Here is a 22886-nt window from a genome sequence, read left to right on the forward strand (position 1 = left end):
GAGGTTCCTACCCAGTCCTACTTCTGAGTCAGAAACTCCAAGGTGGGACTAACAATCCATGTTTTCTTGAACCTTCCTGAAGACTGTGTCAGGGAAGGCTTACTTGGATGTTCAGAACAAGAATGGCGGGAAAAATTCTCCGTGTACATGACCAGGAGATGCATGTCTGTAACTCAGGGTCATTCAGGTTCATGTACCAGCTGATCACTGACACTTCTCTTTCAACTCCCCTCCTTTCTTGCCACACCTTGGTCGTTTTGTCAAGCATGTCCCAGTCCATTTGTGTGCTACTGTGTCTGCTCTCCTTCACTCCTCGTCCTCTCTCCCTCCCCATCGTTTTAACGCCAGTTCTAAGTTTACTTCCTAAGCTCAATCATCTCTGATCCCCTAGAGTAGTGCTTAGGATCTCCTATATTTTTAAAATATATTCAATTTTTATTTGAAGGGTGGAGTTACAGAGAGAAGTAGAGACAGAGAGAGATCTTCTCTCCCCTGGCTCATCCCCCAAATGACTGCAACTACTGGAGATGAGTCAATCCAAAGCCAGAAACCAGACACTTCTTCTGTGTCTCCCACAGGGGTATGGGAGCCTTGGGTTAGCCTCTTCCTTTCCCAGGCCATAAGCAGGGAGCTGGGACTTGAATCAGAGCCCATATGGGATTCCAGTACTGTCGGCGGAAGCTTGGCATGCTACACTACAATGCCAGGGCCTCCTATTCTACAGCAAAAGCCTCCTTTATAGCCAGGCCTTTGCTGGTCTGTGTGTCTCATTGGCAGATCTATACCCTGTCGATGAGGTTTCAGAATTTGGGAGAGTGGTACCAGACCTGAGAATGCTCTCCGTGGAATAACCAGAAACAAACACTGTTATCCCCACAGATGAACAATAAAGTGGGGCAGCGAGAAAGGGAAGGAAAAAGGAGGCAGACCGAAAGAGGAGAAGAAAAAGAAGAAGAAGAAGAAAAGGGGAAGAGAGAAGGAATAAATAAAATGAGAGAAATGAGATGTGAAAGAGGGAGAAAACACGAAAGATAAAGATGGAGAGAAAAAGAGACAGAAATGAACTGAAAGGCCAACAGACAGCAGAAAGAGAGGAGTGCAGGAGGGCGGGAGAGGCAGACCAGAAGTAAGACTGTGTTTGAGTGCTGGGAACGGGCAGGGAAAGATGGAGGCAGGCAGAAGGTTCCAGCTTGTGTGACAAAAAGGTGGGACTCCAGTGCCATGCCCCAGTGCCACTGTATACTGAACAACAGGAGAGCATGTGGAGGCAGAAGAGGGAAACCTGAATTCAGTGAGTGGCCAGTCTGGGGGTGGGATCTCCAGCGACAGGGACTTAACATGAGCTTGGAGGGGAGGTGGGGACAGTCGGGGACCTCAGACCACACACCTCACTTTCACAGAGGCTGCTTCTGGCTGTGCAGCTTCCTCCCTCACAGCTGAACTGCTGCTGATGCTTAATAAGGGCAACTAATATTCCACAAAGCAACTGCGGCCTTTCGAGTGTATCACCGGGAAAGCGGACGGGTCCCCAGGGCCAGGTAAACTCACAAGACTAGTCTGTGTGTCTGGACTTTTCAACATGTATCCCTGAGACCGGAAACCATGGAGCTCAATTTTCCTTGAAGTCTAATTAATTCTGTATTTAAGGAAAATGTTTGGCAGGGGCTTGTGAGACAATCTCCCTTAATTCGTGGAAGCATTGAGCAGCTAACTGCCAGGGAAGAGACACAGGGGGAGACAAGATTGCTTTATCTGCCCTCACTCCAGGCCCGGCCACCAGCTGACTGTCCTATTTGCTGCTCTCTTGCTTCTGAATATAAATGCAGAAGTAACGCTGAGGAATGTCTTATAATTGGATCACCATCATAGTAATGCGATGGTAATAATAACAGTAATAATAGCAGCTTACATTTGAATTTTGAATGTTCCAGAGAGCAGGATAAGCTTACTTGACGCCCTTTAAACATGCCATGTAGAGGGGTGGTGTTGTGGCAAAGTGGGTTAGAATGCCACTTGGGACACCCATATTCCATATCGGAGTGCCTGGTGTGAGTCCCAGCTTCCCAATGCTTGCCATCCAGCCTCCTAATGATGTGCCTGGATGCCAGAGGCTGATGGCCCAAGTGCTTTTCAAAAGCATCCTTAACATTTAGGAAGGTGAGGACCCGTTCCCAGGTCAGTTGTCAGAGCAGGTGGGACTCGGGCATCCAGGTGAGTCCTCCAGCCTTTCTTGCTGCTGGAAAGATTCAGAGAACTCTTCTCATCTCGATTGTTCATGAAGGATATGACAGAACACTTTGTGCTCTTTAAATTTTCAAGAACTGCAGTGCCTGCCATGGCAGCCCTAGGAAGTGAGTGTCTTGCTCCAGGGAGATCTCCCTTATCAGGAGTACAGGGCGGGGCAGGCAGAAGAAATGATGGAATGTGCTGACGTCTCTGAGGCCACTGCCATGATGAAATTCCAGGAGCAACAGATTGGGAGTCTCCAAGCCTGGGTACTTGCATTCAAACTTGGGTCTCTGACTAATTAACCGTGTGGCCTGAGAAACACACAGAAACTCTGAGGAAGTTACTGTAGCTAAATTTTGGTGGGCAGAACCAGCATTGGGGTGCAGAGGATTGAGCCACGTAGGTGGAACAGGTTGGAGCCCCAGGAGACTCCACTTCTGATCCAGCTCCCTTCTAACGTGCCTGGGAAGACAGTGCAGCATGTTCCAGGCCCTTGGGCCCTGGCCACCCACACAGGAGACCTGGAGGGAGTTTCTGACTTCCTGGTTTCACCCAGGCCTACCCTACATGATGTAGGCATTTGGCTAGTGGACGGAAAATCTCTCTATCTCTGTCTCTGTTTCTCTGCTCCTCCTCTCCCCTATTCTCTCTCTCTCTCTCTCTCTCTCTCTCTCTCTCTCTCTTATCTTCCCTCTTGCTCTCTCTACTTATCAGATAAATAATCTTAAAAACAAAAAAACCTTTGGGAGATGTCTAAGGTATGAACCTGCCCCATGTTCACGAGCAGCACCCAAGGCTGGCACTAACATCATTCCCCTTTACAGAGGAGGAAATTGAATCTCGGAGTGCTTCGCAAGGTGGAACTGGGATTAAGCCCAGAGAATCTGCCTGCAGCACTCCTACTCAGCTCCCTCCACTGTAACACAGTGTCCAACACACAGAGCTTCTTGGCACCAAGCGCCTGAGTCCTTGCCACTCAGGTAGGAAACCCAGGTCAAGTGGTAGGCTCCTGACTTCAGCCTGGCTCAGCTCCAGCTCCTGTGGTCACTTAGGGAGTAAACCAGCAAATGAAAGCTCTGTCTCTCTGTCTGTCTCTCCCTCTCTCTGTATATAGCTCTGCCTTGCAAATAAATTAGATCGTTTCTTAAACGTGTAGGAAGAATATTTAGAATGTTGGACAACAGGAACAAGAGGCCTCAAGGACCATTAATAGATTTGACTTCACAAGATCCCTGGGAATAATTTTTTTTCTTTCCACTTTGAGGTTAACTCAATGGCAGGACTCTCCTTAGCTCAGCATATTACTCTTCCAAAATATAGAAAAAGGTGACTTGCAACAGTTTTTTGATGTACAGACGCTTATTACATTTATTATGTGACAGGGACCAGTCACAAAAAAACAGACCCTGTGCTCTGGTGGAGAAGCTGAAGGCTGGGAGGAGGGGATAAAACAAGCAAATAAACATGTGATAATACTAGCAGCTAACACTTCCTTGCACTGGATCCCAAGTGCAGCCTCGGTGTCAGGCCGGCTGCTAATGTGTGCAGGGACCTTCGTGGATGGGATGCTGTTCTTCCCTTGTGTGACTGGGAACCAGCTTATCCAAGGCTGGGGACCTGGGCATAAACTATCTGGCTGCCTCTTCTCATACCTGGACATGCGCTGCCATTGCCTTTAGCAGAGCAGAGGGGGACAAAGAATCATGAATCCCACGACGCAGAAAAACCAGACCCATGGTTTGGGAAGTAGAGAAAAGGTGTTCATCTCTCAGCGGTCAGGTCCCAGGGCCTCCGTGGAGCTCAGATGCCTTATAAAAAGCAGTGTAATCTTTGCATAGGACCTATGTGTACCCTGCCATTTATCTCTAGCTGAACGGGACTGACCAAGCTAATACAATATAAAAGCTATGTAAACAATTGCAATACTGTTTTCTTTAGGGAATAACATGAAAAATTTCTGTGTGTTCAGTACAGCTATGACTTTTCTTTCTTTCTTTCTTTCTTTTTTTTTTTTTTTGAGAGTATTTTTGATCTGCAGTTGGCTAAATCCAAGAATGTATACCCCATAGAGGGCTTACTATACTAGCTCCTGACATAGGTAAGCCTAACAGGAATTTCCCTTCCTTCCCTCTTTGCTCACATAAAGTGCAAATGGCACCAGGGCAGGGACTGGAAGAAAGTGAGGAAGAAAGTGCAATTATCCAGGCGTTGAGGCTGGTGGAGTCTCTTCCCAGGTCAACCTCTGCTGCTTCAGGAGAACGGGCAGAGGGACCACAGAAGACGTCACAGGAAGGGGCAGAAACTCAGCAGCAAAATCATGCAGCAGGCTGACTGGTTTAAAAATGCAATCCCAGGCTGGAAAGCTGCTTCCCAGCAACAAAGCTGTCTCTAGAAGCGAAGCATGGAGCTTGTGGCTCGGCTGGCACTCTCAGTCACACACAGGACAGGATGGTTTCCTGTATGTCCTCTTGCATGACTGAAGTAAGGAGACCCGGGGAAGCATAGCCAGGGGCAGGAGGCAGAGGGTGAGGCCCAGATGGCAAGGGCCCTGTGTGCCAGGAAGCAAAGGAGATTGGATTTACCCAAGCATAGCGGGAGATGCTGCTGCTTATAAGCCAATATAGAGTGTAGGGAGAAACATTCTGGCTGCAGGTGAAGAGTTGAAAGAGCAGAGAGGAACTAAGGGCAGAAGTTAGTTCCATGCCTGCTCCAGCCTGAGTGGCTGGGTGTAAAAAATGCCCTGCTTTCTGGAACTCTCTGTGAAGATCTACCCACCACTGTATTTCTTGCAAAGATTCCCCTATCTCTTGTGAACGACCACCCTGGCCTCTTTACGAAGACCTTCAGCTCTAGTCTGGCCCCGTGCATCTGCTCATCCATCTCAAACCAGAATGCAAATGCCACTTTGGTAGGGAAGCCTTCCCTGACTGCAGTCTTCATTCTGCCCCAGGTCACTTCTTAGGCATAAATACTTGTTTCCATTTATATCTCCCTCTTGTAGCACATGGCAAAGTTATACATGCAGTTACTGTATCTATATGTCCAGTTTTTATTTAGAGTGTTTCTTTTTTATAATTTTTTGTGTTTTTATTTATTTGAAAGGCAGATTTGCAGAGAAAGAGGGAGAGAAAAAGAGAGAGAGAGAGAAAGAAAGAAAGAGTAATATTCTGTGTTTAAACCCTTCACTGCACAGGCTCTTTACCCCTCATTCTCACGTTGAATGTTGAAATTCTTTGTGGTTCATCAGTGGTTCCAGGGTACCGCAAGCACATGGCTCATGAATGATACGCAGAAGCCTCACAATGTACCTTCTATATGCTGCATCTACTCCCCACCATGCAGTTTCTCCTTTTAAGTGGTTTGGATGACACTGGGAATTGCCACATTCAGAATGAATAAATTTAACCATTGAGTGGTAGTCATCTAATGTGATCTGAAAGTGAAGGTCTGCTTTCCTGTCTCAGATCTGCAGCTCCAACAGGCTGCTGTGAGCTCAGCTTCTCCCCACCTGTGTGTCACTTCCTCCGATGGCACAGTTGAGTGCCTGTGGAGAGAACCTCGTCCGAGCCCAGGGGAGACTCAGGGATGCTTCATCCAGTCCTTCCTGAGACTCGCCATGGCAACTGGCCTGGAAGAAGAACCAGCTCTTTTTCTAAAGTCTCTGAAATATCCTCTTGATTAGAAAACTAGAAGGAGCTAGGCAAGGTGAAGAAATATGCTCAGGCAGAAGGCTTTGGCTGAAATATTGTGTCTCTCTTTTTTCCCAATGACTGCTTCAAAAATTTTACTGTAATGGAGAAATTGAAAAGTTGGGAAAAAATGAAGGCCGGCATTGTGGCACAGTGAGTTAAGCCGCCACTTACCATGCTGGCATCTGGTATCAGAGTGTAGTCCAAGTGCTGGCTGCTCACAGCCATTGCAGCTCCTTGCTAATGACCCAGGTGCTTGCATCCCTGCCACTGACACGGGAGAACCAGATGGAGTTCCATGCTCCTGGCTTCAGCCTGGCCCAGCCTCAATCACTGTGGGCTTTTTAGGGAGTTATTCAACAGATGAAAGAACTCCCCCCGTTCCTCTTTCTTTCCCTCTCCCTCTCTCCCTTCCTCCCTCCTAGTCCCACCTTTCCTCCTCCCAGCTCTTTGCTTATTACTTGCTCTCCAGTTGCATCATTTCCATGGTTCCCAACTACTGAATGGTAGAGCTGAGGTTTCCATTTCATTTTGCCTGCCTGCTTCCTATCACACAGGGGTGCCTGCAGTACAGACTATCTGCCCAGGAATCGTGGCTTAGAGGATGAATGCAACCACACACACATGAAAGGCTTAATGGTTCTCCTGTAACTTTCACAAAAGGGCTAAGGTTACCTGGGAAAGGAAGGACAGTACAGTTCTTTGAAGAAGGTGATATCTGGATTGGAAAAGAACAGTCTGGAAAGAAGGAGAGGTATGCAAAAGGGTACAGATGCTCAAGACATTGATGTGTGCTAAGCTCACTGTGACTGGAGAGCAGGTGGAGGAAGACGCTTGCCTGTCTCCCCTGAGACATTTCCCAGAGAGGTGTGTTCAGCTCTGTGTCTGCCTGATGTTTAAGGGCTGCAGGTGGAGTGTGGAGGCATCAGACAAAGGTCAGGCAGCCTGAGAGGTGCCTGGGACCTTCGTTCATAATGATCTCAACTCGTCTGCCTGTTGGCGTTCAGTTCTGTGAAGCAAGAACGGTGTGCTCTGCCTACAGGGATCTCTGCTCGGATGACATGATGATGAAGGGAAAAGAACTCTGAAAACGGGCAAGAATCAGATGCCAGGCATAGATATCACAGCCTCCTAGAACAGTAATGCCATCATAGAGAAACTGAAGACGTGGGAGTTTCGTTGACAAGGCATGCTCCATGTGATTCAAAGCCAAATCTTCAGCCTTCCTGATGTGAATCCTCTTCTGTTGCTTACTTTGTTACTTTGCCTTTAAGGGATTGGGAGTCCATTTTCAACCAGGCTCTGAAGATTTGATTATGGGCATTACTGTCGCAGGCCATCTGGTGGTGCCGTCATCAGAGACAAGCAACGTCTTTTTAGATCTGACGGAGGAGGGGAGGCCCTTGTGCAATTCCAGTGACAGCGCAGTCTGCAAAGAATTGGATTATTTTTCTGTGCTGAATCAAAGTTCCCTTAAAATTGGCTAAATGTGGTGCTCTCACATGCTGTCTGCAAATTCCCCATTCCAGCCTTTGATGAAAATCAGAAGTCTTGATGCCAATTAGAACTGCAAACTTTACATAAATCCAATTTAGGTAAATTTCTCCTAATTAGACTTAATCTTCTTTGTCATCTCATCCACATCAATTAGGAATCATGAGCCTCCGTCTTCAGGGTTCTTTAAACTTTCTATATTTAGCGTTGGGTAGAAGTTGAAAAAATAGTTGTTAAGTGAAAAACTAAATAAAAGGATGAGTGATCTGGATTTGCTCAACCTTCTGGGTTGTTGAATGGAGACAGAATATGTTTTTTGAGTCCACTGATTCAAGGTGCAAATCCTCGTGCTGCCATTTGCTAAGCTGCATTTTCTTGAGATCTCTTTCTTGGGGCGGGGGACAGCCCAGGGGAATCTGTGTTCATTTCCTTCTGCTATTGAGACAAAGTACCACAAACCTACTGCCTCAAAACTGCATGGGTTTATTACATAGCAATTCATGAGGTCTTGAGTCCAGAGTGGGCTAAATTCAAAATATCAGCAGGCCTGTGTTCCTTTAACAAACTCTCCCATCTATAAAGTTCCTTTTGCTATGTAAGGAAACAAACTCAGAAAGTCCTCTGTGGACCTCAGGGGCGGGAGGTGGCACTCCCATGCTTGCACAGTAATTTTGCAGTCAGAGATTGAACTTCACAGATCTACAGAAGGATGAAAGGAACCGCTTTTCCCTCCCTCTGTAGGATATCACACATAATGTACACAACATCGGCCATTCCTCTTTTCGGTTTTAGACTACAGTAAGGTGGGGAGACTCGCTGGTCCTTCCCCTGTGCAGGTGCTATACCTGAGAACACCCTAGTTTTTGGAGAACAGTGTCAACTGCACCTTAGCCAGCTGAGTGTTCACATACTAGAAGTCTTCAAAAGATTTAAAGTAAATGCATATCGTTTTTAAAAAGCTACAAAAAGTGTTTGTACAAAACCAAGTGTATCTTTGAATTCTATTTTCTGTGAGCCTTCTGATGTGCCCTTACATTTGGATCTGTGCGTACCTAGAAATCTTTCTGTAATGGTGACCTTGAACTGCTGCAGATCTCCCATCTATTGAGTCTTGTTTGGGAGACATGCTCTGTAAGGAGATCTGCCCGTCTGAGAGAGTTCACTCCACCCACACCTCATCATGTGGAAACTGAAGGAATTGTTGCCCATCTGGATTGGGGCTTTACATCCCCTGTATTCCATCCATTAACTTGTTTTTCTAACTCCACTGTTCCTTATTTGTAGTGTCTCTGCCCATTTTACATTTTAGTCATCTATGTTCAAGGGATCTTTAAACCCAGAATAAGGCATAAAATTTCTTGTTATTTCCGGAGACTTTTGTTGTTGTTGTTGTTGTTGTTGTTGTTGAGACACAGGCCCATGAACCCAAACATCTTTGCTCCAGGAACAAACTCAAGTGAAAAAAAAAAAAAAAAGCAAACTCGAGATATCCTCAGATGGTGCCAGTGTATACACACCAACTCTGGGAGGAAGCGAGTCCAACATCCTTGGCAAGACTGGAGTGGTGCTGTTCATGTAAAACAAGTCTCTTACACTGTGTATGCTGAGCACACACAGATCATAAATGCCAGCATTCCAAACAGCTTGTTTGTTATCAGCAGAGCACTGGAAACAAAATCCGCTCCTTTGCTGAGGAATGTTTAGCTTTTATTATATCTTTATGCATGGTTAAAAGACATTAGCAGATTTGCTACAGTGATTGAAGATATTCTTCCGAAGGCACTGTTTAATGTGCATGACTTGGGTTGTGAGCTAGTTTTCTTGGAAAGGAAAAGAAAAGCAGACTTGTACTTTACACTGCGTGGGATTTTGATAGTGGAAAGCCAAGACTTTAAAAAGCCTCAGTGTTAACAGGCTTCTACTTTAATTATCTTGATATGTAGCAAATCATCAGAGTGAATCTGGCTTGTCAGGACCTTCTCTTAATCTCTACATCTGTGAGTCTAAAACATGCAGGTTCTCATGATCATTCTGAGTTGGCAATGGCTGCTAGCTACTCTCAACAAAACTGGGGTTCCATCCTAACCGCAGCAACAAGCTGAAAGCATGAAAACAGGAGCTGAATGAATGGCCCAGAGATGAGACACATCTAAAGAAGAAACTTCCATCACTGTTAATGTCCACAGCAGAAATTCCTATTTCGATCATCTGCCCTCTTGCCAAAAATGACCAGAGAGATGACACACAAAGAATACCCAAGGACAAGCAGTCTTCTAAGAGTTCCCAGGTTTCTGTACATAAACCGTCCTTTGCAGCCTATGTTGATTTTTTTTTCTAGAATCACCTTGTGGATACCAAAGTCTCGGAACTTTCAAGTCCTATACAAACTGACATAGTATTTGCATATCATCTACACACATCATCCTGAAAACGTTAAATCATCTTTAGATTATGTAGAATATCTAACAGAATGCATGCAACTGCTATGTAAATAAGCAGTCTACTATGTATATATAGTATATATATATATATACTTCTACTATATGTATAGCATATATATATTTCTACTACATATATATTTTAGGACATAATGACAAGAAAAGGTTTGCATCTTCAGGACTGATGCAATTTATCCTAATATTTTTGATTCATGGTTGGTTGGATTGATGGATGAGAATGCCACAAATATGAGGGATAACTGTCATTCCCAGTGTGCTGGCACACTCTCTGTCCACCTTTCTCCTACTCAAGAAAATGCATTCATATCAGAATCATCTTAAATGTTCTTCAAGGTACCAAACAAGTAAGCCATCCACCTGCTTCGGCATCTCACATCCTCTGACTTGTGTGTGCCCTGTGAGGCACCTCATGGTTGACACATGACATGATCAGGGTACTGAGACGGAGAGTGCCCCTCCACAGAAGCCATCTCTGAACCCCCCGCCCTTGCCCTCACTACAGTCATGTAGATGGGCTCCACCAAAATCACACGGATCGTCCCTGCTCATGGGAATTGCCCATGTGATCGGAATATCACTCCAGTCCCACTAGCATGACTTCAAGGAAGCAGAGTTACAAGCCACCAACTTACCACGCCACCACCAGCTGAGTGCACAAGCACCGACATCCCTTCCCGGAGGTTGGCAACTTCAAAGAGCATCACGTAGGCTGTGACGAAGTTCATGGGGAACGCGGCAGCCTCAGAGAAGCTCATGTCATCTGGGATCTTGTAGACAAACTCCACCGGTGTGCAGACCACCTCGGCCCAGGCATTGTAATTGACAAATGCCATGACACGGTCCCCAATCTGGGCATGGGGAAATGCAGGATTAGTGGAGGCAGTTTCAGGACAAGAGTCTTGAGGAGGGGCTAAAATTATTGGGAGCTGTCCATGGTACAAAATATCATTATTCCTAACACATGCATGGGTCAGTCAAAACTCTTCTGCATTCCAGTCTTTCATGATTCAATAAAATAAATTACATTACAACATAAGTTTTCAGCAGAATTCAAATTGTTACGCAAGGCTCATACATCATACAACTGATTTGATGAGCCATTGACAACTCTGTTTCCTACCCATATGTCTTCACCATTACTCCCTCCTCCCAGAAGCAGAGATGTCTGCTGGAGGATCCATTCCCCTCTCAAAACTCCTGGAGTCTTTTATGCAATGGCAAGAGAATTGGGCAGTATGCACAGACCTAATGAAGATAGAAAATCTGCATCATATGTCAGTTACGCTCACCGTAACAGCCATACATGAAATTATTCTTCTTAGACACAGGAAGAGACCAGAGCTAAGAAAGTTTCCTGTCTAAGGACTGACAGGTTGAAGCCTGTCTGGACTCATATATCTTCCCATGATGACACAACAGTTCTCTGCCCAGACTGTTTATGGTACCTTTTCCTGGTCTCAATTTCTGGGTGCTGACGGTATAACTGCAAATGAAGTGTGACTCATACTTTGCAATTGCTCATGTTGCCTGAAAATTTCATGTGGTGAGCACTATGAGTAACAGGACTTAGAAGGTGAGGCCATTTGGAAGTGGTATTTTTGTACAGACTGAAAACATAATGATTTTTCAGACGCTGGTCTGGTGACAACAGCAATCCATTTTTGTGCAGGGAAACCTGAGCTTGGGGGAGGCGTGTGACAGCAGCTTGGAGAGGAGATCCCCAGAGCCCTGGCCACTTCTGAATGCTTGGAAATGGAGCTATCACAGCTTCAGCGTGGCTAGCACAATGTTTCCAGGGTCAGGGGATAATGTGGCAGAAAAAGAACCAACCACTCCTGACACCTCTTGGTCTGGGTGATGAATTCAGGAGATGGGATCATTGAGGACATCAGCAACAGGGTTTCGAGTGACCTGAGTAACTCTGTTCCAGCTGTTGGGGCATCCTTGTAAGAGGCTGGGTTAGCCTGACACCAAAGAGACACCTGAAGACACAGGGCAAACTGCTCTGCCCCAGTACGTCTTCCATGATTGCCTTGCTGGCAACAGGGGCAATACAATACTTGGGAAAAGCCACAAACCAGCATGACAGTCAACTGTCTGGGCTCGGAGGCCTTTCTGACAGTGTTCTCAACTCTCCTCACCCCATATTTGGGAGGAATAGGCAGCTCTTCCCCTCCCCTGAATGCTCTGGAGCCTCTAGTATGGGAGAAGTCTTGCCTAGATTTTTCTGCATATTATCTGTGACTCTAGATTTCACCTAATGTCTTCTGTCCCTTCAAAATCCCTACATGACTCTGGACTGCTTGGGCATTAAAAGAGAGATTTTCTATCTTGTTAGTAGTGGCCACAGCTGGTCACAGGGAAAAGACAATTAAGAATAAAACATCAAAGACACAGAGGATTAAGCTCCTGCTTGTGACACCAGCATTCTGTGACAGAGTGCTGGTTTGAGTTCAGGCTGCTCCACTTCTGATCCAGCTTCTTGCTTATGCTCCTGGGAAAGTGCTGGATTGATGGCACAAATACTTGGATTAGGCCACTCATGTGAGAGACCTGGATGAAGCTCCTACTCCTAGTTTCAGCCTGGTCCAACCCCTCACTGTTGAAGGCATTTTGGTGACTGAATCAGCAGATGAATGAATATCTTTTGCTCTCTGCCTTACCCATTCTCTCTACCTTTCAAATAATAAATTGTCTTTTAGGAAAGGACAAACATCATCCAGGGATAATAACATGCCAGCACGTGTGCGGGTTAATACAGTGCAAAACAAGAAGTGAAGGCTCAGCCTCTGTGCCTGGCAAGTCGCAGCTCCTGAGCCTCCCCTGTGACAGTCTCAGGAAACCAACAGGCAAAGCTGTGGAGCTCCATCGGAGCGTTCTTTCCTCACAGACTCTTCCATCTTTCATAACCGTGTGTTCTCCTTGATTTTAGGGAGATTCTACAGCCTCACTTGCTCTTCCAGCTGCAGCTCAACCAAGGCCACGTGAGTTTTCTTACTGTTGCTTTTTGTATAGGGAGAGGTGCCGTACCTCCTGGCTATAGGTGAAAATTCAGTCTGACCATATTGGGAAGCCTACCTCACCCCCACAAACAGTGAACGAAGTGGTTGCAGTACCCTCATTTGGATTCTCTTCTAGTTCTACTGCTCATAGCAGAGTGAACACACACAGGGTGCTGAACCTGTGCAGTGGGACTGTACCTCCCCACCTCTCCCAGGGCTCATCAGGAAGGTTGAGGATCGCCGTATGCATGAATTTGGCACTAGCATCACATCAAAAAGACCGGTCCAACTTGGGAAGCCTTCCTTCCCTTCCATGCTATTCTATCACATGACTCATTTCTATTTTCTTCAAAGAATTCTCCCCTTTCCACGTCACCTCATTCATTCATTCACATGGCACAGCTTTCCTGCCCACTCCTTGCTACACATTCACACTCAGCCTATGGGACCCCCAACGGCTGGAGCAGTGCAGGTGCTCCTTTAGCCCTGGCTGAATGAATGAATGAGTGAACGAAGACACTTGGAATACTAGCAAGGGCAGAAAGAGGTCACAGGAGTCGGACTCCCTTTCAGATTTGAGAATCAAATATCAGCTTATGTGTTTCTTTGTTTTTGTTGAGAGGGATTTCTCTAGTGCTCTTGAGAACGTGGTAAAAACTACAGATCGTGTCTCAGAATACAAAACAAAGTCAAAATATCTTCAAGTCTGCACAGTCTTGTGCATTCTTCCCAATGCCAAAGCATTTCATTATTCCTTGAAACCCACCTACAAAAACCTGCCGTGTGGCCAGAAAAGCCAGGTTCCTTCTGCTTTCTCTCAAGCATAAGCTCTTATGTGCCAACACACACCAAGGAGCTTTTGTGTCAAAGGTTATCCTAGAGGTACAACTTCTCATTCAGCCTCTCTTGCTTACTGATGAGGGGAAACTGAGGCATAGGCACGCTAAGTCTCTGCTGAAAGCTGGGCGAATCACTCAGGGCACAGCCAGGAGAAATCATCCTCTCTTGTTTGTTTTCCATCACCGTAACGGATCCACTGCCAGTTGAGCACGCTGTAGTATTTGTGCCAAGGCTTAGTATTGGATCATTACCACAGAGGATGTGGAGCTTGTTGCATCGGAGAGCCATGCATATCTAAGTGGGAGCCTGAATGGTGCAGATAGGAGAGGATGCCACCAGGCGTGATGGACAAGTATTATGTGGCAGGCATTTTCTGAAGGTGTCACATGTTTGAGCCCATCTAATCTTTACAAAACCATTACTAAGGCATGTCTGGATGCTATTTTCTTTTTATCAGGAGTTTACCAAGCCAGACACGAAGCAAAATAGAAAAACAAGGGCAATTTTCCCTTCAAAATGCTAAGCATTCTTTCCATAGCATATTATTATTAAAAGAGTATAAAGAAGTAACTTCACACTAAAAATTTGTACGAGCTGCTGAGTTGAATTGTGTCGTTAGTTGGACTGGATCATTCTCCTCATTCTGCTATTTGGTATAATAGTTGCTTTTATTAAAGCCTTCATAGGCAATATTCAAATTGGTCCAAGTAAGTTCTCAACAAATTCATGGCTTCCATACATGAGTGCTTTGGTTTATAGCTATTTTGTGTGATGATTGAGTCTACTGTCTTACATTCCTTGAACCTTAGCATTTCTCTTCTACTTCTCCCTGACGACAACAACAACAACAACAACCTCTTCTGCGATGAGTTGTGTAATGCTCCAAGTCAGAGGTGAAGGTTCACAGATTTTGCATTTAAATTGAGGTTAAAAATAGTTTAGATCACATGCCTATAGTCCTGTAGGTAAAAAAGCACCAGGACCAGGATTTAAATCCAGGCAGCCTCACTCAGACACAGATGATTGGTTCATCACACCCAGAATAAGTAAATCGATGTAAAGGTATAAACAGAGCAGCCAATGAAATCTGGTCATGTGAACTGAACTCCTTAGGTCAGCTATGAAATGAGTATAGTATTAGTAAGGAGTCTGACATTTGCATGTAATGTATCCCATGGAGCTTGGACGATGAGGAAAGAGCAACACCCATCAGCTCTTATAAACAGCAGATTGCTTCTTGACCTAATGCACGATTTAACTATCAAAAGCTTAGCACAGAATAGATACATTTCATGAAGCAGAGGAAAAAGCTTTGTGATTAAAAAAAAATCAAGGGATGTAAAAGAGCTGTCCCATCGACAATGAGGAACGAAGTCCTGGAGGGCTGAGCCCAAGTGATGCATATTGGAAAATTATCTTTAATGCAAGAGTTTGGACCGCAGAATAACCATGGCCAGGCAGTGACATCTCTTTCCTGCAGAATCATGAAAATCTAAAGACATATAGATGCAATACTGTGGAATAGCTATTGGCCTTACATATCCATACTGAGTGTAATTTCATTGACAGTGGTGGCACAGCCATCACAGCAGGGCAGACCACTCCTGACTGTCTCATTCAATTTTCATCCCTCATTTCCATTTCATAATCGGAATGGCAAATGGTAGCCAAGCCATGGGATTGGCCCCAGCTTCAGTCTAGAGGCAGGCACCTGTAATACGTATCCTGTTCACATCATTACTTGGTTCTGCTAAGAAAAAGAAATCGGTCCTGAGTGAATGAGCCCAAATTACTCCTTTACTACTGGGCCTCTGGCTACAACTTTTCAATTCCCTTGCAATTGATCAAACTGGAAAAGCTATTCAGTGTGCTGCTCATGAAATTTCATCTCCAACATGATTGAAAATTCGAAGTAAAAATTATAGGAGGAATATTAGTATTGGTTTGATCCCTTATTATACCCTGACTGCAAATGTGTAGGTGGCTTCTTTTATTTGCTCATGCAGCTGAAAGTCATTGGAAAGGAAGGGCTTGAAGGGTGGATTGACAGTAACCTGCAGGGCTAACTAAGAGAAATCAAATTGAAAGGAAAATATACCTACTCAGTATAGGATGATCTCTCTCCAAAGCAACGTCAACAGCATCCCTGTTACTGCTGTATTCTACATAAGGCTATCTATTCATTGCTCAGAGTTAAAGAGTGAGTAGTATAATCTTTTCTTTTGGGGCCATGTGCAGGTATGAAGGGCAGACATTCTTATCAACTTTCAGAGAGAGATTAAGAGAGACAGAGAGAGATGGTGTGTGGCTGGTTAAGTTTCCTACCTGAGGACAGAAAATGCAAATATAAAGGGAAAGAAAGAGCTAGTTTACTTCTTCTTTCTCAGCATTTTTCTGCAGTACTATCTGCAGACCGTTCACCAAAAGCACTGATAGGAGGAATAAGATCTGCAAACAGTCATAGTGAATTTGGAGCCTATCAGTATTTCCAGAGCACGTGGAGGCCTAGACCCATCGAGAAGCAGGCCCCAATTCAATGCCAGGGGCACTATGGCATCACAGTACACAGGATTCTTCTTGAGTGGTCCTTTCCTCCATTTAATATTGCAGCATCTATTGTTTTGGGTGCAGATTGGGAGCAGATATAAAGATTGTAGGAAGAGTACAAAGGCTAAGGTGTCAGGAGTCAGGTTCTACTGCTAACTACGTTTCAGAACTCACAGAAAACTGGACATCTCTGAAGATCATCTGCAGGAGCCCTTGCATGGTTATGGCGAGGCTGAGTAATGCTGATTTCTGCATGGTGGCTTACGGCAGGTCCAAAGCCAGACACTCTTATTCTCCAGCTGTGTAATATGAATAAGGGGGAACGCCAGGATCTGCCCATTTCTTTTCATCAGATTCTTATCAGGGACAGCAACATGAGAAAGGCATGAGACTTTGGCAAGTCCTATCATCACAAACTTTATTAGTAACGCAAATAACAAGAGAAAGAATAATTCAGGACCTAGGTTATTTCAAACACAGTTTTGCATAACCAATTGCTATCTTCAGGGATTCCAAATGAACATGACTTTTTAAGTCAGAGTCAGAATATTACCTCGTATCCCTTCACGCTGTCCCCCAAAGCTTCAACAATCCCAGAACACTCAAATCCTGGCACCAGGGGAGTCTTGGGAGGGTTGTCAATATTCCCTTGTCGCACCATCAAGTCAATGAAGTTTAAACCACTGTGAACAGAAAATATGAAACAGAAATTCAAAATGTAATTTTAAAAAATAGCTGCACACTGAACTTTCTTCCCTTCCCAACCCTTTCTCTCCTCTTTCCTTCCTTGCCTCCTTTTCCTTTTTAACAGGGTCTCTATTAGTAACATCACTTAGCTAAATATCAGTATAAAGCAAAATTCAGTGATCTCTGCAGATAAGGAATATTTTTCTGGCAATGAAAATAGCAGTTTCTGATTTTACACCTGAATTCAAACTGTAAGTCCCTTTGCCCTTTCTTGGAGTCGATTGACTCCTATTTTATTTTATTTTTTATTTTTTTTTTTTTAATTTTATTTTAAATTCATTAATTACATTGTATTATGTGACACAGTTTCATAGGTACTGGGATTCTCCCCACCCCTCCCCAAACCCTCCCACCATGGTGGATTCCTCCACCTTGTTGCATAACCACAGTTCAAGTTCAGTTGAGATTCCCCCATTGCAAGCATATACCAAACATAGAGTCCAGCATCTTATTGTCCAGATAAGTTCAACGGCTTCTTAGGTATACACTCTCTGGTCTGAAGACAGAGCCAGCAGACTATCATCCCGATCAATTAAAAGCTCCAACATACCATCAGCAAAAATTTACATCACCATGGAATTAATTGACATAGTAACGAGTAACCAATATGGTAAGACTCCTATTTTAAAAATGCAGTTTGATGAGCCTGCATATTAGACATTGTAGCACTTATCAAGGGTGGAAAATAAACTAGGCAGTGGTTACAAGCAGCCAGATGCAATGGCCACCAGCCGTTGTGTGGAAACGAGAACGGAGTCCTAAAGTAGAAAGTCTCAGAACACACAATCATGACTTCCCCATGAACTAGCACCTAGACCAGCCCTGTGCTGACAACAGTGAGCAGGAAGCATGGAGCGTCTCCACCGTCTTCCCTGGAGAAGGCGCGCAAAGAAGAGACAGCAAAGGCACGGCCCTATAGACGTGGGGATACTGAAGCGTTTGTCTCCAAAACCTCACACTTGTGTTTTCCAGTTACACGTTATTTTTAAAATATGGAAATTATCATTGACATTTGTCAAAGTCACCTGCAAGAAAAATCACACGCTTGATTTCGGTGACGCTACTAATACTCTAGTTTTGTGTTTTTAGAACTACCCTTAGGCATTGCAACTAAAACCCGCTCCTAATCACATGGGAAAATGTATCTCTTACAGTTTTCATTTATTTATTGACTTATTTATTTATTTAATTGGAAAGTCAGATATATACAGAGAGGGGTAGAAACAGAGAGAAAGATCTTTCATCTGTTGATTCATTCCCCAAGTGGCTGCAACGGCCGGTGCTGCGCCGATCCGAAGCTAGGAGGCCAGAGCCTCTTCTGGGTCTCCCACGCGGGTGCAGAGTCCCAAGGCTTTGGGCCGTCCTTGACTGCTTTCCCAGGCCACAAGCAGGGAGCTGGATGGGAAGAGGGGCTACCAGGATTAGAATCGGCACCCATATTGGCTCCTGGCACATTCAAAGCAAGGACTTCAGCCACTAGGCTACTGTGCTGGGCCCAAAATGCATCTTTTTAAACATGCATGTTTTCCAAAACACGTACTGCCTGTCTTCACAAGCTGTCATCTAAGGCAGACTCAGGTTAGAGAAACCAAACTCCTCAGGCTGACCCATGGTCCATCAGCATCTGGCCACAGCATCTTTTCCAAGATGACTTGAAGCCAGTCTTAAGCACATCTTATCTACCTTCCTTGGCCTCTTTTGAGCCAAGCAAGAGTCTGAACTCCACTGACACCCTCTGTGGAATGAGTGCGGGCGAACGGGGGCGGCCCTTGAACCACCTGCTCCCTGCCTTCCGTAGGCCCAAGTTGGTGCACACTGATGCACTCCCTGATGGCAGTGGTAGCCTCACCTCTTTGCTTCCAGAATATCTAACTTTTGGGGTGCCAAAATAATAGAGTAGATATTCAAGTTACAGCTAGAAAAAATAACAGTTACAGGTTTTCTAAAAAAAAAAAAAATACATACTTCCAGTTTCAACAGTTAGGGATTTTTCAAAAAACATATGCTACTAAATCCTTCGGGAAGGTGGCCAACAAATTAATATAATTTCTGAAACATACATGTAGACTCCCAGAAGCCTAATTTTGACGTTTAATAGGTATTTGGGTCATTTATTAACCAAAACATTCCCCTGATAATATAGCCAATTTCTTAAAAGCTTGGAGAGAACTGATCCAAGCCAAATTGCAGCACTTGTGCTTATATAACCCCTGTGCCTCAACCTCCTCACCTGTAAGGTGGCATTGTAATAGCACCTACTCATAGGGTTATTTTGGAAAGTAATAAGGAAAGCACTCCTTAAGAATGGTGTGAGGTATCTAGTATGTACTTAAGAACTATTAGCTTTTAAATTCTTGTTAAGAAAGCAGAAATGTGTTTTCAAAAGACTTCCATTAAAGAAGCTTAAAAATAGCCTCAGAGCTGACATAGGAAAACTCTACCTGTCTGTGAACTTAGCTTCTTGTAAAATGGTCCATTTTCTGACACTGTCAAATAAATAAAGCATCCATGCATAACAATACCAACACTCCACACCAAGCACTCCCTCTCATTCCGTGCATATTATAACTCACTGGGTTTTCCTCAGTGTGAAAAATTGTGACTTCCCAATCCCCCGATGGAGAAATGCCAGAAGCAATTACTTGATGTTCTGCAAACATGGCAGGCCCTGGAGAGGCTTTCTTCTAGACACGCATTATGCTGTTCGGTAAGGCGGCGTTTCAGTCATCTGGCAGCAGGAACTGGGCCTGACGATTGTGAGCTGAGCGCCAACTACTTAGGTCTCAGCGAGAAGGACTAAGACTGACTTTATATATATATAAAAAAAAAACCAAACACTCACATCCTAGCTCCTCCATAAGGCAGTCATGGAGTCTGTCAGGTCATCAACAATCCCACCTCATTACACAAAGCAGGTAGATCCAGAGAGAAAATAGACAGATTGTTGATTTCAACACAAAGAAGATGAACAATTGTTCTTGGGCCTGTTTGACAGTGCCTGACTGCATCCTTCATTTTGATGTCAATGCCTAGGGGTTGTTGGCAGGCTACTGTGCAAAGTACTTCACCTTTGCTAGTAAAGACCCAGTGATGTTCCTATGAGGCATAGCCTATCAATCACATTCATTTTTCAGATGAAGACACTGAGACTGGGGCAAATTAAGCAGTGGGTTTAATGTAACATCTTTAGAAAATGTCAAAGTTGGGATTTTAATTTAAGCCAAGTCTAGTATTCGAACCCTTCCCCAACATACTGTACCACCTCTTTATGAGAACTGCCCTTCCCATCAGCTGCGCTAGAAGTCATGCTCAAAGGCCATATTCCGAACTCTTCATCTCTCTTTTCCCTTGTCAACAGCTGATTTGGTCAGTCCTGAGCCCAGTGTTAAGGGAAGAGCCATTCACGATCTAGGAATGAAGCGGATGGTCTCAGAAACGTGCAGTAGGTGAACAGTTTTAGCAACAGGAAGCATGTCAGAAGACAGAACTGAGCTGGGCTGACCTGAGCTTTGGGAATGTGTAACTGACCAAGTGAACAAAGAGAAGACTTACAAAAAAAAAAAAAGCATAAAGAGCAGCAGAACCGACCCTGAAGCCTGCCGGGGGTGAGGACTTACCAACGTCCATTGCCGAGTTACCCGGAACGAGGGAATCCAGGCTCTAGACAGGCCTGTGCTTTCTGCTTTCCATGCGGTCCTTGTTTGCTCCACTCGTGTGTCTACTCTTGCCTCTTTGCTTGCCTAACCTGTGTATCGCATAAAACCAAACATATAAACTAAAACCAGTGCCTTTAGCAGTCACTCCCAATCATCTGTAAGGACACATATTATTGATTCAACTTTTTTTTTTTTTTCAGACAAAACAGGCAGCATTGTTTAGAGGCATTAAGTTACCTGCCCCGGGTCACCAAGAGAGTGGTAAAATCCTAGAGTTAAACTTGGATTTAATTGTTTTATTTTTTTCCACTGCAGCAGAAAAAAACCAGCAGTATATTAAGCTATCTGTATATTCCCAAATCAATTTGCCAGGATTCACTAAGACTATGTGATTTTTACCTGGAGTTTTATGTGAGGGTGGCAACAGCTCTACCTGATGACTCAAATGATGTTAGTAATCTGCAGATGTCTCTTGATTTTTATGTAACTTTAAAACATTAAGATCACTGCAAAAAAGCATGGTTTGAAAGTACATGACATGATGTTCTGCTAGGTATTCTTATTTTCTCTCAGGTTGGTATAATTTGAAATAAACAACATAAGACTTTCATTTACCATCCCATACAGAATTATTAGTCAGAACCTGGGTTTAAAGGGTTATTATGAAGACTGAGTGTTTTGTAACAAGGAAGACAGAGGTCTGAGGATGGGATTGTGAAAAGCTCCACACATTGAATAAGGTATCTGAAGATTTGTGACAGAAGATAGTGAAATTGGTAGACAGTTCCTTTGCTATTTTTCTTAAACTCCCACAGCATAACACTTACAGTTGCCCTTAAAGTATCAAGGTAACTGGGTTGTCCTGTTTTTGTTTTTGATATTTCTTACCTTTGCATAGCATGGCAGAGGTTACAGTGTGCTTTCATACAAATCTCACTTGTGCCAATTCCAGAAAAATATTTAGTATCGATATCATTATTCCCATTAAGTACACATGATATTATGACTCACATAATCCAACTGACTTGCCGAAGACTACACAATTAGTACATGACAAAGCTGAGACTTGAGTCCAAATCCATGACATCATGAGATGCCAAATGCAGGTGCATCAAATGTTGCTAAAGCCAGTCATTCCAAGATTGGTCAAGAGACTGAAACACGTATGTAAAAGACATATAACACATACATGTAAAGCACATGTATTTGTGTGTGTGTACCTCCATAAAGGAAGTGGAGGTAGATGTTTGACTTTTCAGTCCATGCACTTCCAGCAGTAGCTATGTACCTTGCTGAATCTCTAAACCAGTAGCTCATGCTCTGGTCACATGATGGTCCTTTATCTTATGGGCTATGCTGAAAGTATTATCTAAAATCGGAGTTGACATAGATATGGAGAAACGCTTTTTGGTCTTGAGAAAAGACAAAGGCTGGAATGCTTTGCTTCAGTGTGGAAGCTAAAAGTTAGCCAAGCTCCCTGGTATCTGTACTTTCTTTCTTGTCATCTATTAAGTTATGAATGACACTCTATAAAGTCTCATGAGAGATGTTTGGCTGTCTTCATTTCATATGCTACCAAACTGAGCAAACTCTGCTCTCCTGATGATGATGTTACATGCTAAGCATTAAAGAATGAAGCATTTTAACCTCCGTCCTGTGCGAAAGGAGGACTCAGCAGGTGACAGAAGTGGGATTCCGGGCCCTTGTTACACGCCTTGCATACCTGAGCTTTCCACCACAAGGGTGTCATTCTGTCGTCTAGAAACCATGCCAGCCTGCTGGGTATTCTTGTCGCAAAGTTTGTTATCTGGATATGTTAGCTTTTGATATGCTAACAATGAAGCCGCAAATGATTTCTTAAAAGATATCACTAAGTGGATGGGAAAACAATAACCATGACTACAGCTGATTAATTTTCCAATTTGAGATGAAAATTGGCCCAAAGGAGTTCAGCAAAGAAAGGAGTAGCCATGGAGAAAGCCCCTTGGTTTTATTCTCTGACTGAAAGCTCTGCTCATCTGAAAGCATTTTCGGCCCCTTGCCATCTTGTCCTTCCTCAGCTTGTCAGTATCCTTAGCACTGACCATTGAAATACAAACATTGCTAATCCATCAGAAAAAGGACATGGTGAATGAAAAGCTCCCTCTAGGATCCAGTGGGTTAAGCCACCACCTGTGACAACACTAGCATGCTAGACGGGTGAGAGTTCACGGCTTGGCTGTT

At 44.2% G+C, this 22886-nt stretch overlaps 1 protein-coding gene across 1 annotated transcript in view; it reads right to left on the bottom strand.

Annotated features, from left to right (window-relative positions):
* The window catches only part of VAT1L (vesicle amine transport 1 like), a 128116-nt gene that overhangs the window by 90392 nt on the left and 14838 nt on the right, over positions 1 to 22886 (bottom strand). Inside the window, exons 2-3 of the mRNA XM_004584044.4 lie at positions 16814 to 16943; positions 10504 to 10719 (exon numbers count right to left, since the gene is read on the bottom strand). Coding sequence (XP_004584101.1) covers positions 10504 to 10719; positions 16814 to 16943 — 346 coding nt within the window. The remainder of the gene's footprint in view (positions 1 to 10503; positions 10720 to 16813; positions 16944 to 22886) is intronic.

The sequence above is a fragment of the Ochotona princeps genome, chromosome 16, assembly GCF_030435755.1.
Source record: "Ochotona princeps isolate mOchPri1 chromosome 16, mOchPri1.hap1, whole genome shotgun sequence".
Classification (NCBI taxonomy): Eukaryota; Metazoa; Chordata; class Mammalia; order Lagomorpha; family Ochotonidae; genus Ochotona; species Ochotona princeps.